The sequence below is a fragment of the Paramormyrops kingsleyae genome, chromosome 23 (genome assembly GCF_048594095.1).
Source record: "Paramormyrops kingsleyae isolate MSU_618 chromosome 23, PKINGS_0.4, whole genome shotgun sequence".
In the NCBI taxonomy this organism is placed as follows: domain Eukaryota; kingdom Metazoa; phylum Chordata; class Actinopteri; order Osteoglossiformes; family Mormyridae; genus Paramormyrops; species Paramormyrops kingsleyae.
The window spans coordinates 11,902,641-11,921,240 of NC_132819.1; the positions used below are offsets into that span (position 1 = coordinate 11,902,641).

Here is an 18,600-nt window from a genome sequence, read left to right on the forward strand (position 1 = left end):
CCAACAGGCACAAAAAGACACAAAGACAACTTCACCAAAACTGTAAATACTGTAGACAGCAGTGTTCTGTCTGTCATTGAGTTTTTCCAGTCAATCAGTAAATTAGGGTAACAGGACAAGTAGCAAATCAGAGGAGGCTTTTTGATTTTACTGCCTGCATCTGTTACACAAGGTGCTGTCGTACAATAACAGAAGGCAAACCCTCAAATAAGCTACAAACCCTCAAATAAGCTACAAACCCTCAAATAAGCTACAAACCCTCAAATAAGGCAAGAAATTTAAAGCATGACAACACTTCCACATAGAAGTTATCTGTCTTTAAAATGTCCACCTTCGATACATCTTATTGCCAAAAGACTACATACTGTATAGGCAAATGTTAGCATTAGCTGAACTAAAGCATCACTTTTTGACTGGAAATCTTTTGTCAATCAAATAAAATCCAATAAATTGAACCTGTTATATGGCAGAGCTAGTTCAAATGACCAGTGAAGCAGATGGAAATAAATAATTCATTAGGGAAAACAAAGACACAGCGCTGTGACATGGCCTGAAATAAATTTAGGAGGTGAGAAAGCAAAATAAAAGCAATGACCTGTTTTAAAGTGCAGGTAGCAAATAATCTGCAGGTATTGGATTGAGGATTGTCTTTGCTTTAAGTTATAAAGTACCAGTCAACGTGTTTACACAACACAGGTATTTACTTTTCCACTGATTCATAAACTGCAGAACTTTTGTTCTTGATAAGTATTGGAAAGTTGAGTGAAAAACTATAAATGAAAATTTAAGTCAAATAAAAGAAGTTTCCTTTGCAGCATAGAAAGAGTATGTAACACTGCATGTCTGACATCTTGTTACCTGGTTGTGTGGTGATGGCAGAGTTGAATTCTAGACTGTCCTTTAACTGTTTCATCCCATAAAACAGAGCAGTATTTAATGTCCCTTGTATAAAAGAATGCCTTGAATTTTCTCTGCTGTTACAACTGCTAGAGGAGGCTACTTTTATGAATCAAAGACATGACATTTTCTTGCTAATGATGGTATTCTCATTGGCGAACATAATGTACATTTATTTGTTACCAAAAAATATCGATTGTATTTTTAGTAAATGTTAAGTGAGTAACATACAAATGTGCAAAAAAAATGTTGACTGGTAATGTATATCACAGGTAAATTTCACAAATAATATGAAAGGTTAAATACTTGGACCATCATAGGTATAATACTTGGACCATCATAGGTATAATTTCCTGCTGTCTAACAAATTGCTAGTGAATGTGGAAAAATAACAATAATAAATAACTGCTAAACAGTCATATCTACTCATTTTTTAGTTTTAAAAAGTTTTGCCAGTTCACTGTTTTATTTGTATATATCTCCTTTTTAAGAATCAAGCAGTTAAATTATAACACAACAAACAATATTAAAATAATAGATATTAGGCACATATGTTTGCACAATAAATTGTTCATATTAATAGTTTATTTTTACAAAACTGGTTACATCGCTAATGATATGAGTTGTCACAAGTATGACAAGGGATACACTGCTCTCTTTGCAAAATGAAAAGCAAGATGAACACTGTATTCTCTGAATATTTTATGTTTTTTTAGTCTTTATCATGCCTCATGATTTATTCATTTATTTTGTGTTATAATTTACCAAACCTAATGCTCATTCATTTACAAGTGCACTTCTGTTCGTAGGGTCACTTTGAGCAAATAACAAACTTTTGAATAACTGCTTAAGGTTTATTACTCTATATTGATGATAATGGAAGAAGGCGTGAAGCACAAATGACAAAGCTTAAGAGATATGTATTGAGCTTCCAGTGAAGGCAATATTATATTCACCAGCACGTAACAAGTAGTCAGTGAACCACAGTTTCAGAATGCTTAATCACAGAAGTGAGGTAAAATTCCATTCCAGAATTACGAGTGATATTGAAACTATGAGTTTCCATCCAAGAAATATGTATATCATCGTTTTTTATGGCACGAGAAGTGAATCATAATCCTATGATACTGAGTCATGGAAGTTTCTATGAATAGACACTCAGAATCTGCATCCACAGGGAGGGCATGACATGACAGTGAAGGACTCTCGCAGGTCGCTTGTTGATCTCTACTGCTGAATGCTACTGTGCTGGTCACCGCTGGGGATATCAGACTCGGCCTCGCCGCTGGCAGCCCCCCTTCGGGCTGAAAGGTGCTCCAGTGATCTTGGGGAGGAGTTCCGGGACCGACGACACCAGCAGGCAGCCAGGTCGGCACGGAAAGAAGGGGTGTACAGACCATAGATGATGGGGTCGCAGCAGGTGTTGAAGTTTCCAAACACAAATAGGATGTGGTGGATATACTCAGGCGTCACTCGCAGCATCTCTGGCTGGAACCAGTACCAGATGCCCAACAGGTAGTAGGGAGTCCAGCAGACCACAAAGGACACCACAATGACGATGGTCATTTTAAGAGTCTTCATCCGTGCCTTGGGGATCATGTCTGTGCCGCTACGTCTCAAGCATGGCTCTGTGCCTAAGGAGATAGTGACCTTTACATGAAGAACATTCACATATTTATCTTTAGGAGATAGTGACCTTTAAATGAAGAACATTCACATCTTTATCTTTAGGAGATTGTGACCTTTACATGAAGAACATTCACATCTTTATCTTTAGGAGATAGTGACCTTTACATGAAGAACCTTTACATCTTTATCTTTAGGAGATAGTGACCTTTACATGAAGAACATTCACATCTTTATCTTTAGGAGATAGTGACCTTTACATGAAGAACATTCACATCTTCATCTTTAGGAGATAGTGACCTTTACATGAAGAACCTTTACATCTTTATCTTTAGGAGATAGTGACCTTTACATGAAGAACCTTTACATCTTTATCTTTAGGAGATAGTGACCTTTACATGAAGAACCTTTACATCTTTATCTTTAGGAGATAATGACCTCTACATGAAGAACCTTTACATCTTTATCTTTAGGAGATAATGACCTTTACATGAAGAACATTCACATATTTATCTTTAGGAGATAGTGACCTTTAAATGAAGAACATTCACATCTTTATCTTTAGGAGATTGTGACCTTTACATGAAGAACATTCACATCTTTATCTTTAGGAGATAGTGACCTTTACATGAAGAACCTTTACATCTTTATCTTTAGGAGATAGTGACCTTTACATGAAGAACATTCACATCTTTATCTTTAGGAGATAGTGACCTTTACATGAAGAACATTCACATCTTCATCTTTAGGAGATAGTGACCTTTACATGAAGAACCTTTACATCTTTATCTTTAGGAGATAGTGACCTTTACATGAAGAACCTTTACATCTTTATCTTTAGGAGATAGTGACCTTTACATGAAGAACCTTTACATCTTTATCTTTAGGAGATAATGACCTCTACATGAAGAACCTTTACATCTTTATCTTTAGGAGATAATGACCTTTACATGAAGAACATTTACATCTTTATCTTTAGGAGATAGTGACCTTTACATGAAGAACATTCACATCTTTATCTTTAGGAGATAGTGACCTTTACATGAAGAACATTTGCATCTTTATCTTTAGGAGATAGTGACCTTTACATGCAGCTTCACACACTGATGCCTCCTCAGTTGCTTTACTTAAGTTTTACTTACAACTCTCATCACATTTAACAATGTTGATAACTAATCTGTTCTCATAGCAGAATGATGCTGTATATGCTCTCGTTCCTAATTAATTAGTTTATACAGTATATTTTCCTATACACTAGAACCTTGGAACTCGAACAGCTCTCAGCTTGACCAACTCGGACGTCGAGCGGGTCTGTCGAATCTTTTTCGACTTGTACCTTGCCTGAAATCTTGGAACTCGACCATTCCTGCTAAAACTTGTATAGGTCGAGATGCATTCAACTCTACCAATTTAGACCTTGATGGGTCAGTTGAGAAAAGTCTAGCCACAGCTCGACCAAAGTGTCAGAGCAGCACAAAACAAAACAGACCTGCTAAAATTTGTATGGACTGGGACTTGTGCCACCATCCCTCTCCTCTCCACCTGCCATGTCCAGTATGCCATCAGCCCTCCTCAATACAGGTAAAGTGCTGATAAATTGTCATTTGTTTCATATTTATTGCTTTTGTATGTGTGATTTTTCATTTGTTATTTTATATTGATTGTCAATGCTTTTTTTAATCATTAGTCAGGTAGGTAGATAAGTTTAAATAAGCAATCACTTGGGGAGCCTAGAATGGATTAAATTCATTTACATTATTTCTTATGGGGAAATGCGACTTGGACCTCAACCAAATGGCAACTTGACCAGCCTTTGAGAACAAATTGAGCTTGTGTTCCAAGGTACCACTGCATATACTTTCCAGAATACCTCAGCAATTCTGCTAGGGGCTGCCTGAGAGAAGGATGAAGCCCTGGTTCTCCACACCAACAACACAGCCACTAAGATCCTTTAGCTATTAAGATCACTAGTCAGTTGGTAGATGGTGTTTCCACGTAGCAGTTGGTTTTTTAATTTGGAAATTAACGACTCTTCGTTCTTTGTGTAAAGGTGTTTGCAGATCCGTGTCTCTTCGGCAAATGGTGAAAGGTTCTGGCAACTCTGTTATGGTGCAAGATGTATTTCTTGTCATGGTATAGGTAAACTGAAGTCCGTACCACACTGTCAGAAAAAAGAGTACCAACTTGTACCTTTGCTTGTCACTAGGGCTGTACCCTCAAGGGTCAGCTAATTGTAGCCTATAGCTGTATGTAAATGTACCTTTTAAGGTACAGAAATGGACTATGAGTTTGGTTTCACACCACGTGTACAATGTGAACACATTGAATCTGTGCAGGGCATCTGACAGTAGCCCAGCAGTCTCATAAGATACTTTAGATTGGTGGTTCCTTTACTTTTGAGGTCACTTTTAAATCAGCTGAGGGATAATTCATTACACACTATCATCACCTCGTAAATGCAATGGGACTATTTCTCAATTAACTAAGAGAAATAGGTACCTCTGCTTTTGAGCATCTGTTGGTTGATCTCAATGAGGATGCGGGTGTAGCATCCGCTCATGACCAGCAGGGGGACAACATAGAGCGTGATAAAGTGGAACATATTGTAGACCGTCTCCTGCCAGCGGTGCCGGAAACTCCCGTGGGTCACGCACTGGGTGAAGTCCACACCATCAGCCTTGATGGCCCGGAAGATGAAGAGCTGTGGTGTTGACAAGATAAAAGGTGGCATGCAATTGGCTCAAAATCACCCACAGTGCTCAGGTGAGAAATCACAAATACAGTATGAAGACTGGTGCTGGTCTGTGAAAGATCTAAGCTGTCATAGAATGACACAAATTCACGCTTTCTTCGTAACGTAAATACACGTTTCGATTAGTACTGATATGATCGATTTGTATTATCTATTGTCTGGGCGTCGTTAGCCTGGTTCTGGTTCACGCTAGGCCTGAAGCCTGGCTCAGGCAGAACAGAACACAAGGCAGGGGACACCCTGGATGGGAGACCATCTTCATCAGGATCTCTACCAGTCAAAAGTTTGGATTCGCCAAGATACCTGCAAAAGGAGAGTGCTACAGTCGCATCACATGACCTGGCCACTTGAGCTAAACCCATAAGAGGTGGTTTTGGAGGAGTTTGACCAGAGAGTGAAGGAAAAGCAGCCAATGAGTGCTCAGCATTTATGTGGAACCTCCTTCAGGACAGTTGGAAAAGCATCCCAGGAGGCCACCTCATGAAACTGGCGTAGAGGAGACCGTAGGGTCAACCAGTCCCTGAAGTAATTGGGGTTAAGGGCCCAATGGTGGAATCACTCTGCTGACCCAGGAATTTAAACCGGCAACCTTCTGAGTCTCAACCCACAGAGCTGACCCTGCCCCCAACAAATAAATTTAAGTAGGTTTTTGTTTTTTGTATTTTTAAAATAATTTTTATGTGCCTATAATTATTCTAAAATGTAGAGAATAGCACAACTAAACCTTTCTGTGGGTAGGTGTGTCCATGTGTAGAAATACAGCCACAGAGATGCTACTTTCTCACAATATAAATTTTGATTTTCTTCAGAAAGACACAATGACATAAATGGTAATAAATTAAAATAATATCCCACTGATATGGAGGGTGGATTTTTATCACCATATAAATGCGAAAGGTTCCTTTGTCTATGACTGAAACACATACTGTCTACCCCTGACAAATCAATAATAGGGAATAAAAGAGAAGGCCATTTGTCTCATGGTGCAAACCAGGGGGATCTGTACGTTTTAAAAGTCATGTGGCGTGTGGAAAGTCTCCATTTAATGGCCCCTGTCGCTTTTTAGTTTAATGCCAGATTGCCAATGGATTGCAATTTAAACATAATTAAACTAAGGAAAAAGGAAAAGTGATACCCAGACGCACAGCTATAAATTTAACCAAACGCATGCCCCCCTCCCCCCAGAACAGTTATCACTCTGTGATTGATAATCAATCTCTGATCCATGTACCATCCATTTTTTTCAGTGTCTGTATTATTAGTTGGCTGACTCTGCTGCTTTGGAAGTCACCTTGAATGTTCACACCAGGCTTCCTGGGGAAGTGATGAATATTATTAACTTATATATATATATATCCAAACAAAACTAGGAGTTACTATTTGCATTTGGCAGTGAAACAAATGTCTTGGTGTTTGTTAATGTTTCATCTTAAACAAAGCCATGGATGGGCAATCCCCATCTTCCTCCATGCTCTGTGGGCCTCCACTGCAGACATAGCTTGTTTTAATGAGCTAGACTCCTGTTTCCTGCATATGCTGCATTGCCCCAGAGGACCCTGAGGTCTCCTGCACTGACAGCCAGAGCCTGTGTGTGTGCGAGCAGGCGTAGCCGCGTAGAGAGAGGTCCCGGCTCTGACACAGCCTGACAGCATGAAGGCAGTCTACGTATGTCTGCTGAGAAAAAAGCAAGCACTCACAAAATGTCAAGGTGCAGGAGATGCTGGGCTAGAGAATAGGGGACGAGATTTGCTTTTCGAAGGTCACAGCAGGCAGGAGTTGACCTTCTCAAGATGGATTTAACACCTGTCATTCAGTAGGATAACCTCTCCCACTGATTTCTCTACCACCTGATTGGGTCCTGTTAGTGCCAATCCAGTTGTTTACCTTTTCAGAACATAAAATAAGCCAATCAGCAGCCACCGCACTCTCAATGTTCCACCCACCTGTGGGGAGGCCAAAAGCAGGCTGAGGGACCAGGCCAAGAGTAACATCTTCCTGTTCCTGCGGCTGGCGTTGAAGGAGTCGAGGGGGTGGAGGATGGCATGGCGCCGGTCGAGGCTGATGACCACCAGGATGAAGGCCGACGAGTGCATGGCGAAGAGCTTGAGGAAGCAGAGCAGCTTGCAGAGAGCGTCTCCGCCGTACCATTGCACGGTCACGTTCCACACGGCGTCCAGCGGCATCACAACGAAGGTCATCATGAGGTCGGCCACCGCCAGGCTCATGATGAGGGGCCGCAGATGGGAGGCCAGTCTCCGGCCCCGCCCCCACGCCACGCTGCCCAGCACCGATAGGTTGCTGACGGCCGCAAACAGGAAGAGCACCAGAGTGGCCACCACTCGGAACTGGGCCGCCCTGGTGAAAGTGGGGGCCGCCCAGTCCGGGGACCACGGGGCGGAGGAGGAGTTGGAGGATGTGTTTTCCTGCAGCTCTGGGGGTGTCGCCAAAAACAGAGACAGATTCCCAGACATTCTGTGGAGGAAATAAAACAGCCTTTGTTTTATAATCGCTGCATTTCCTCTGGCGTGACAATAAAAGTGCATTTAGTGCCACTTCAGTGATTTAATGGATTATTAGTGTTTATCAACAGTAGCATGCCAAGTTTTTCAAAATCACAATTTATCTTTCTAATTATTTTTAAATTAGTGGTGACAAAAGGACATTCAGTGTCATCTCATTTCACTGTTTAGACATATTACTGGGAAAACAGTAGCATACCAAGAATTCAAAAAATGTTTTTTACATAAATATTTTTGAAATTATAGCAGAAAAACAGTGTCACACCCCCCCCGGTGAACCGGCAATGGGAGGCGGCAGCCCCAAACAATACCGGGACTCCACGTTGGATATAAACCCGAAAGCACCGCAGCCCGGTGCAGGTATTGTAGATGATTAGATACAAACTGAGCATAACTTTCCCTGTCTTTCGTTTAGCTCCGTTACACCCTGCTTGCCCTGCCCGACTCTTCCTACAACCCGTCTCGACATCCCTCCTGCCCTTCCTCCCCTCGCTCTTCCTCTTCGTGAACCCCCCGTGTGCAGTGTCTGTGTCACCGGACGGATATCCTGGCTCTCGACCCATTTGCCTGCGACCCCGATAACAAATCCGGATCCTGACCCTGGCCTTCCCGATCTCCTGGTTTTCGACCCTGCCTGTACGACCACGATTCTGCCCGCCCCAAGTTTCTAGTGCCACAGCATTGTGCAATAAAGACTCTGTTGAATGTCCCTCTGTTGGTCCTAGCGGGTGTGTATTCATAGAACTTTCACACCTTCATAATGCATTATAATGCATTCATAGAACATTCATAAGCAGCATGTAAGTATACCTTAACATCCTAACATACCTTAACAGCTTTAATATATATTGATAACAAGCATTATATGATTATATGATTTTAATGTTTATCTGTGATGTATATTAATTTATTTATATTTACAGTTGTCATGTCTGATCATTGAATGTATTATGAATGCGACGCCTTAAGACATGTTAAGGTATACTTACATGCTGCTTATGAATGTTCTACGATGCATTATAAAGGTACATTAAATGTTCTATGCATGTATTATGCATACATTATGAAGGTGCAGTTAATGTGACACATTACCAAATAATCACTGAAAATGCCACAGCTCATTGTAACTTTCAAAATCTGTTGCTGCTGTAGCTGTAGCTGTCACTGTCACTGTCACTTTTTGCATGGCCTTGCCTCTCCAGGCAATTTTCCATAACGTGGATGTGAAATGCCGTCCAGCCAGCCCCTTATAGTGCGCCAGGCAGGGGCAGGGATGAGACAGCGCTCTCCCAGAAGGCGTGGGCAGGGCTGGCAGTACCAAAGCTCATTGGTCCCTACCTTGTGCCCACTCGGAAAGCCAAAGCCCGCTGCTTCTGGATGCTTCCGAAGATGCATCAGTCACTTTGACATGCTGCAGGAAAGCATCCATTTGCCCGTGCTAATTTAACAGTACCTTCCTAAATGAGGCCACCTCAATCAGCATCTGTGCTTATCTACATAGGTTCAATGGGCTAATGAAATTAGCAAACAGAAATGCATTATTCCGAATAAAAGTCCCCTGTGAACCATCCTTATGGCAGCTGTCTTTTGGCATCCCAGATTTATGATTTATGTACCAAACCTGTATAAGCAGCTTAGCTGAAGTTGATGTCGACACTAATGGCTAATTAGAAAAAGTAATGCGGCATCCTGGTCTGGGAGGAGGGTATATTTCCACTGTAAATACTTCCTTCTTGTTGTTCTTGAGGAGCTCCCTATTTGGCAAAGTATGATTTAGGGGGGCTGTACCTGAGCCTGAACCCCTGTACCTGCTGGCTGGGGGCACCTAGGGAGGCTGTTGAAGGGGGAACCCGCCTGCCGTTTGGCCGTCAGACTGTTGTTCGGTTGGTTTAGGGGCGCATTGGTGTCTAAGGCGTGCCTGTGGTCTGGCTTATTCAGTAGTGAAATGCTATAACAATACCTGCTATAATATAATTTAGCTATTAGTTCAAGAATACACTTCTGCTTTTATATTTACAAATTCCAAGCCAATACAAACTGTGGTATCATTTGTAATCCTCTGGTCTGAAGTCTCATAAATAATTTCAGCAGCTGAATGCACCAGTGCGGAAGCAGTGAAACTTCAATGAGAGGATCTCAGGCTGCAGTTCTTCTGAACAGTACGTGTGTAATGAAGCCACCGGGAAAAACAACAGGGATAATAGGGTGGGTATTATCTAAGACTCCTCTAACTAATAGGAAATGTGATGCCGTAAAAAAAAAATGTCCAGATTTATTTAAATCTGAAAATGATTACTCACATCTCGCTGCCAGAGGTGGACATTTCAGGTCCAGAAAGTAAAAATCCAAACCAGGATTTTGTTTCAACCAACCAGCTGAGTACTATATGGCTGTGAATCTTTATACTCAGCAGGTTGGTTGAAACAAAATCCTGGTCTGGATTTTTACTTTCCGGACCTGAAATGTCCACCTCTGCTCGCTGCCAAATATTTTACAATTATACTGGGACAAAAAATATATGGGCACTAGTGAATTCTTTTAATCAAACTGCAACGTACAGTATTCGTGTTGTTTACAACGGCCACTTAGGCTGCTGGTTTTAGCAAAATGCTAATCTTCAGTAGGACAATTGCCTTTGTCTGCCTGTCTTTTGTCTCGAAAAAATGGGCATAAATGGACTAAATCTTCACCATCCCATAAAGATCTTTCTCCAGTGATGATTACGAGAAAGCTCCAGATTAAAAGACACAAGAAAAGATCTTGTGCAGATGGTATTTGCTTGTGTCTTAAAACACAAGCCATTTTACAAGTGATAAATATTAGCAGTCTATGCAATAATTTTATATATTTTGTTTTCATGTATTAATTCAAGTTCACTGCTGGAAAAGCCGATAAAGGCACATTTACTCTGGAGTGTTGGTTACTGTGAAAAGTACAAAGTGACGTGTTACAGCAGACTATTGAGGTGCGAAGCAGATGAGCTGTTTACAGGCACTGAGAATCATTTGTGTGAAAATACGTCAAGGAATAAGTACATGAACCTCTAAAATGGGAACAACTTACGATAGATACAAACACACATTACACAGCAGAGCAGATGAGGGAGCAGGTACCATAAGGCATTATTATTATAAGGGTGATTATTGTTCAGGCTTGTGGATGGTCTGAGGGGGGCATTTTTACCTCATGTTCCCAGCTTTGGGGTGTGAGTCCCACCTCCCTTCTGTGTGTGCGGATGTCGCCTCATGTCATGCAGGTTTACTCCGGCACTTAGGCTAATCGGCGCCCCTGTTATTACTATGTGTATGTGGACTGCGATGCACTGCATTGCAATCCAGGGTGTACCACAGTCAGGCTGTCAGGCCTACCGATAATGTTTGCCCAGGATGTTACTAGTTATCCTGCCCTAATTATGTAAGGCTTAGGCCCTGGCTTCTCAGTTGAGCATTTGCCCTCCTAGGTGTCCATGGCCTCGCTGTTACCACTCGTGTGTGCATACTATACCTTGTTTATTAAACCCCATGTACTCACACTTGCATCCCTATCTCCCTTCACCTGTGCCTGACCGTCTGTGGCATTATGCTCGACTCCAAGCCAAGGGATGCAGCGTGATCTGTTCCAAAGTCCCAGAGCCCTCTTCCTGAGTCCAAAGCCTGACTCAGGAGAGCCCTGTTCCTGCTGCTTCACAAGTCTTGGAGCCCTGTTCCCCCTGGTCCCCGAGTGTGGGAGTCTTGTTCCCACTGGTCCTGAGCCCAGGAGCCTGGTCCTTCATTGCCTGTGTCCCAAGCTCTCCTATGCCCAGTCCTGCAGCTCGTCCCTCTCCATGGGCCTGTGCCCTCCACACTTCTGCGTTGCCAGGAGCTGCTGTATTTCAGGTCTCCCTCAACAGGCTGGTAATTTGGGGACCCCAAGTAGATCCCAGCCATATTCAGACGTCCTGATCACAGCCCTGTGTCTTGACCTGTCCGGTCCTGTCCTCTGTTATGTTTTCGAGTCCTGAGGTCTTGTCTCCTGTTGTGTCTAGGAGTCCAGGGGCCTCTGCAGGCTGGTAATACAGGGACCCCAGGCTGATGCCAGTCGGGTTCTCACTGGTTTGCACTGCCTCTCCTGTCGTGTTGAAGAGTTCTGCCTCCAGTCACCAGCCCAGTCCTGTCTCTGGTCTGCTCCAGCCTCGTTACCAGTCGGCTCTTTGTTCCATTCTGTGGCCTCCGCAGGTCAGGTCTCCAGGGACCTCAGGCAGACACCAGGCCGGTCCGTGCTGCCTCAAAGGAATCACCTACAAGTCCACATTGTTTTAGGGTATCTGCCATACCTTGGGAGTGGGGTACTATTAGGATTACCCACTGTATCCTGCCCTGAGTGTCCTCATGTGTGGCACCTTATATTTAAGGGTTTAAGTCCTGGCTTCTCAGTTGAGCATTTGTCGTTGTAAGTGCTGTTGTTGTTGGAGGCAGTGTCTGTGTCGTTACTGTTACCCCTTATATCTGTGGAGTGCCTTGTTCACTAAACCCCATCGATTTGCACCTGGATCCAACCTCCTGCACCTGGCAGTTAATGACATAGGTGCTGAATGGGATGAACTTTAGATCTTCCTCCCAGAGACCCAAGCAAGAAAAGTGGATGGAATGATTACTATATGCATCATAATATGCAGTCGAGGGTGTAGGAAACAAGACCCCAGCTTTGAAATTAAGTTGTGCCCCCCCCCGCCCCCCCCATATCAAACTCTCTCCTATGCCGTTGCATGCAGATACTTCAATGTTTCTGTAGCGCTTCATCTAGCACGGTGGTTCTTAACCTTTTATTGTGTCAGTGACCCCTTTTTGAATCTGGTGAATGCTAAGAACCTCCTTCTGAAAATGTGCACATAAGCACATAAACTCAATTGTATATGCAATGAATATATTTTATTGAACTTTGTCTCCTACGCTCAGACGGTGCATGACATGCACAAAACATAGATAAACAATCTGAACAAAAATATTTCTCTCACTCTTTTTCTTGGAAGACGAATGGCCACGGACCCCCTAAGACCCACTGAGGGACCCCTTGGGGGTCCATGGACCCCAGGTAAAGCACCCCTCACTAACGAAGGCGAAAGTCTGACGTTCCGTGTAAGCACATTTTACCAGTTATGGAAAGGGTCAGAACCGTGGAGGCGTTGTGCTGAGTACTGACGCATATGGCTCTCCGCTTGCTCCCCAGTGAACTTCATTCTTTACGTGCAGCGAGTGGCAATTACATTATACACTATTGTGAATGTCATATTACGTTAAATTAATGGACAACGTTTTCTTCTTCACAGTGTAAAAATATACAGGTGGCACTGAGAGCCTTTCTTTTGTAACTGGCGTTGTCTTATTACATATCAGACTTTGCCAGACTGCCAGCAGTTTTCTGGGAATGTAATTCAAATGTCAAAATTCAATCACAACAGCAGCATTCTGCGCCGGTGAAGAAGGTGCAAAACTTGATCACCGTTGCTCCAATTTTATGACAGACTCACTGTTTTAGCAGCTATGGCCTGTGTTTGTACAAAACCCCGTATCTTCCCGAGAAAATAAGCCCTGTTGTCCTTTTATAAACACCTCTGCGGCGGTTTGGGCTTGTTCACTCTACAGGTTGGTTATTTCTGTGCGCTAGCAACCAGAAACGCACTTATAATGTTTCGTTTGCACCGATTTTAATCATACTATATTACTGACAAGGGCATGTCAGCAGTTTATTCACGATTCGTCATATAAATGCAGTGCTACAGAACAGGTACAGAGAGAAACTCAAAGATTCACATACAGACACATGAACCCACACACTCACAAACACACACAGACATGAGCACCCACACAGACACAAACACTCACAGACATGAGCACCCACACACTCACAAACACACACAGACATGAGCACCCACACAGACACAAACACACACAGACATGAGCACCCACACAGACACAAACACACACAGACATGAGCACCCACACAGACACAAACACACACAGACATGAGCACCCACACACTCACAAACACACACAGACATGAGCACCCACACAGACGCAAACACACGAGCACATACATGCATACCTGTTAAATTAGCCTGCAAACAAATATCAGACATTTGTTTGTTTGTTGTGTTTTCTTTTAGCCAATAAATAACTGGATGATGGTTGTATCATACAGTACAACCTCTATTATTTGAATGCCAAATGTTTATGGGTTTTTGGCAGAGGCCTGCAACTTGCATGTGTAGCACCCCATCAGCACTGCTGCGACTCTGACTAGGATAACTGATTAAAAGCTTGTAATTGAACTATGCCGTTGTCAGGCTAAATGAACATTATCTGTAAAACAACAGAGCTCTCTAAAGGTCAGGGCGGCGGCTGTAAACTAATTATCCATGTCTTGTTATCTATTTTATATAGCCAGATTTGCTTAAAATTCCCATCGTCTTTGATTTGGTTTTCATTGTTTCAAGTTAAAATTGTTATTGGAAGTTCAAAGAGGCTACCCTACTCTCACACAGTAAGGTAACTAAAAACGTCGTGGAAGTTAAGGCCCAACCCACCTGAAGTGGAAGGTAGCAATTGGGTTCATTTAGAAAAAAAAAGCTTGCACAACGCTCAATGAATTAACTGAGCATGAGTGCGCAATATTATATTAATAAATCCTGATTACTATACATTTTGTCGATACGTTGGTCGTTGCTTGTTACACAGCAACTGCATCTTTCCATATTTACACCCACTGTGTTATTACATCGTGTGCCTTCACCCCAATTATAGGTGACTTCCTACCCTGAAGTGACCAGATCAATCCATTAGCTTACATTAGGTCCTTCAAGTTTAACTTTTGCTTTGTTGATGGTTTTGCCGGTTAATATTCACCTATAATCACATTCATCCAACCATTCATCCATCCACGGATGCCATTTGTTAGGTGTGTGTTGAATAACAAACATGTTTCGAAAACACCGATAAAGAAAATCCAGATTCGCCTTTACAATCTAAAAGCAATTATACTACTTAGGTCGTAACTACTTAAGAAGGATCACGTGTTTATAATATATAGTTGTTGCATCTAGTTTAAATGTCAATATGCAACCGAATGCATTTGGCAGTGTATTGAATCTGGGTTAGATTCCAGTACATGCAACTTGAGAAATCCCCGCATTGACGGAAAAAACACGGGCGACACTTTACGTCAGAAGTTACAGTTTATGCCAGTAAACACTTCTTAAGTATATTAAAGACAAATTAACTCTTACCTCTTATATTCCTCAACTCCTGAAGAAATCCGTTAGCTCCAGGGATTTGATGTTTGCTATTAATTTTGTCAACAGTTGTCCATTCCTGCGTATGTAATTTCCTTCCCAAATTAAAAAAACAATCGTTTGCTGATCACACGAGGGTTACCCAATAACAATAACCACTAGCGAACAAGTCTCCGCGAGCTCCGCATCAGATTTTTTTTACACTATTCTCCCCCTTTTCTGCCAAATTATTCACTGACATTTGTTTCTCGAGGGTTAAACTACCCCAGTGGGTGTCAGTTTGCCTGCGTTTTAGTGCAGCAAAAGCTCCGGTAGATGAGTGGGCTTGTGACGCTGATATGCCGCAGTCAGCACTGACTCCACGCTGAGCGGAGTCGCCCAGGCTGCCAGCCACAGAATCGCGAATAGCGCGTTTCCCTTAAAGCCGCAAGGCGCGGACAGTCTAGCCGCAGCGTCTATAGGAGCTGTCCGTGCGCCAGTGCTGAAGCTGCGCAACTTCTCTCTTCGTAATTCTTAGCTTCAGTAATATAGGGAATAACTGCACGTAATTAGGAATGATAATATCTAAAAACAGAATTACAAAATAAGCAGGAGGAAACACCCTTTTTATTGAAATGCAACTGCTGTCCCCCATTGGCGCGGGCCGCGTTTTAGTTTCAGGGGCACTTCGATGTCTTATTTAACGCGACTACACGAAGGTAGCATATACATTTTCGGGGGGGAGGGGGGCAATACATCAGATTCCCTTTTACCACATGAATCTCACCTGTAAGTCTTTCGTAAATGTGTTCATCTAGAGGAAAAGCCTACGACTGTACTGCATAATACTACTACTACTACTACTACTACTACTAATAATAATAATAATAATAATAATAATACATTTCCATTTATATAGCGCATTTCACAATCCCAAGGTCGTTTTGAATAAACATTTTCCATTTGTTCCTATTCATTATACCATGAGACGGAAATTTCGGAAAAAGAAAAATTATTTTCGTGTGCCGCTGAGTATTGTTTTGTTTTACATTTACCTTTTGCATAAAACCTGCAAGTCTTGAGTTGGGATGTAGTCCGTTTGTTAAAGTAAAAAATGAGCTATAGTAAATCACATTGTATAATAATGTTCTATGTATATTTTATCAACACACACCGCTCGTACATTATTACAGTTTGAATTAAGTTCAAGGTGACATTTGAAGAAAAAAAATGAAGTACAACAAATACAGAAGAATATGATATCAACTTATTTTTCCATCTAATAAAGACCTTAGGGGCCTTACCTTGTACCTTTGAAAATATTAACAATATATGTCCCTCCTTTACTTCCGATAGCTTAATTTGCATATTAATTATTCTTAATGACCATTTTGCACTGCTTTATTTTGTTTTAATTAGAGATGTTCACAAGCTAGTCACAATATCCTTCTTGGTTTATGCTGTACTTCAATGCTTTTAGAGCTGATTTTAAATTTTTAAATGAGCTTTAGACTTTATCATTAACGTTAGACTCTATGCATGGGTTTTTATATTGCTCTTTGGGAGTATGGATATATTTCTTCACCAATGGACCATCTATGAAAGAGTTCCTGTTCTTTAATTGGTTATGCCCAGTGTGGTGGGTTCTGAGTGGTGGAAGGTTTCAGGAGGGAGTTTCATTACAAAGGCAAGCAGTCGTAATGCCCTGAGAAATGGTGTAAGAGCACGTCAAGGGAAAGATGCCAGTTCCAGGGCTCAGAGAGTCAGAGAAGACAGGGATGTGACCTCTGGTTCTGAGTAATATGCCTGACAGAATACTCGCCATTTGATAGTGGATATAGTTCTTCATGAAACTAATTTAAGGGGTCTAATCTAGATAAAATGCACAGGAAGGCCTCATGAACTCACAGAGTTGCAGAGAGGAAGTGGCAGAATATGCAGAGGTTAGGAAAAAGTCAATGCATGTGAAAGTGTTTTTTAATTTATAAATATCCATCCATCTTATGTAACTGTTTATTGCATTCAGGGTCATGGGGGTGTGGAGGCTACAGGGACAACCCAGGATGAGGTAGCAACCAATCACAGGGCACACAGAGATACACCATTCGGTAACTCCAATTAATGTCAGCATGTCTTTGGGGGGGGAACCAGAGTACCCAGAGAAAACCCCATAACGACACAGGGAGAACAAACTCCACACACATGGAGCCAGTCTGCAGGTCATTTACAACATTATCCAGGTAATAAATGCGGAGGTTAAAATGGCGATGCCGTGTGCCAAAAACAACGTTACTTTCACCTTCCGTGACGACTTCAACAAGGATACAAAGTCTGCAACAAATCTGTATAATAAGTCATTAGTGAATGCCAGAGAGCCACATGAGTGAACATGAGAAACTAAAAGAAAATGTGTAATGAAAATAAAATGTAAATGACAAGTGGTTATTTTAGATTTCTTGTAGACCTGTCTTAAAATGTAAGGGATACTGGAGCTTGGTTGGGGTGGTGGGGTGGCTCGCGGTGGGTGCTGGGAAATTTCCCTTATTTTCAAATCCAAAACTTGACAGGTATGGTTAAGGTTAAGGCTGGGTTGTCATTGCTAGGATTAGGGTTTTTCCCATAGAGACCCTACAATGATATAGGTACCTAATCTTTCTGTATATGTGTGTTTGTGTGTGAATTTGTGTGTGGGGGTGCCTGGCTGTATGTATACACTTTTACAAAACATTGTAGGGACATGTTGGGGGAAAAATGTTTCCATAACGTTAGTAAACCCTGGTACATCGATAAAAATAACCTGATTTTCACAATAAACTTTTGGCTTGTTAATTTTCTTGTATTTTCTAAATTGTTTGTAGTCATGTTTGTGTGTGTGTGGGGGGGGGGTGTAAATTTGTATTCTGTTGGCCTCTAAAAGCTTGATAAGATCAGACAGGCTCTCACTTGATCGGTGTTTTCAGTTTTATTCATATGAATGTTGGTTTTCCAGGCTCAAGCTGAAGCTCCTTGTTCACCTGTCTCTCCCTCTTTGATTCTCCCTTCTTTTCTAGCAGAGTCCCCATATGGCTCAGCTGCTGAAGTGAGCCAGCTGTCCCACAGTAGTGAGAAAATTACCCTTCAATTTGAAATTCATATATATGAATTCAGTCAAAAATGTTACTGGCTTCCTGTTTTCTTCCGCCCTGGGGCCAAAAAAATTAGGACCATGTTTGTATTCTCTATGGATATGTTCTGCGGTACTTTTATACATTTACCATTTTACTTAAAATCTCAGGTGATCTCCAAAACATAGTTTTCCCTGCCCACTTGAGAACCAAACATCTGCAGAGGTACCTGAAAGTAATTGAAATGTTGTCTCTGGAGACAACCTGATGGAAATATTAATTACCTGATTTCTGCTAGGCTATGTATGAAACTATGCCAAACTTTGTTAAGTGGGCCTGGGTGAGAGTGTGGAATTATGGGAACCTGCCATTCATGGTTCCTGGTGCTTGTGAGCTGCAGCAATTCCCAGTGGGACCATGGTAAGTGAAAAAATAAGTGTCTCACTGGGTTCTCTG

General features: G+C 41.9%; 1 protein-coding gene across 2 annotated transcripts; it reads right to left on the minus strand.

Moving 5' to 3' along the window:
* Positions 1-1,464: 1,464 nt before the first annotated feature.
* On the minus strand, positions 1,465-15,522 carry gnrhr1 (gonadotropin releasing hormone receptor 1). 2 transcript variants are annotated; one of them, XM_023790491.1, is made up of 4 exons: positions 15,056-15,522; positions 7,219-7,747; positions 5,023-5,224; positions 1,465-2,531 (listed from the first exon to the last, which is right to left on the minus strand). In XM_023790491.1, the coding sequence occupies exons 2-4, from the start codon at positions 7,744-7,746 to the stop codon at positions 2,125-2,127; spliced, it is 1,137 nt and encodes a 378-aa protein (XP_023646259.1). In that variant the 5' UTR covers position 7,747; positions 15,056-15,522; the 3' UTR covers positions 1,465-2,124. The 2 variants fall into 2 exon arrangements, with proteins under 2 accessions (XP_023646259.1, XP_023646258.1); XM_023790490.2 differs by lacking the exon at positions 15,056-15,522 and adding an exon at positions 11,326-11,511.
* Positions 15,523-18,600: the final 3,078 nt, after the last annotated feature.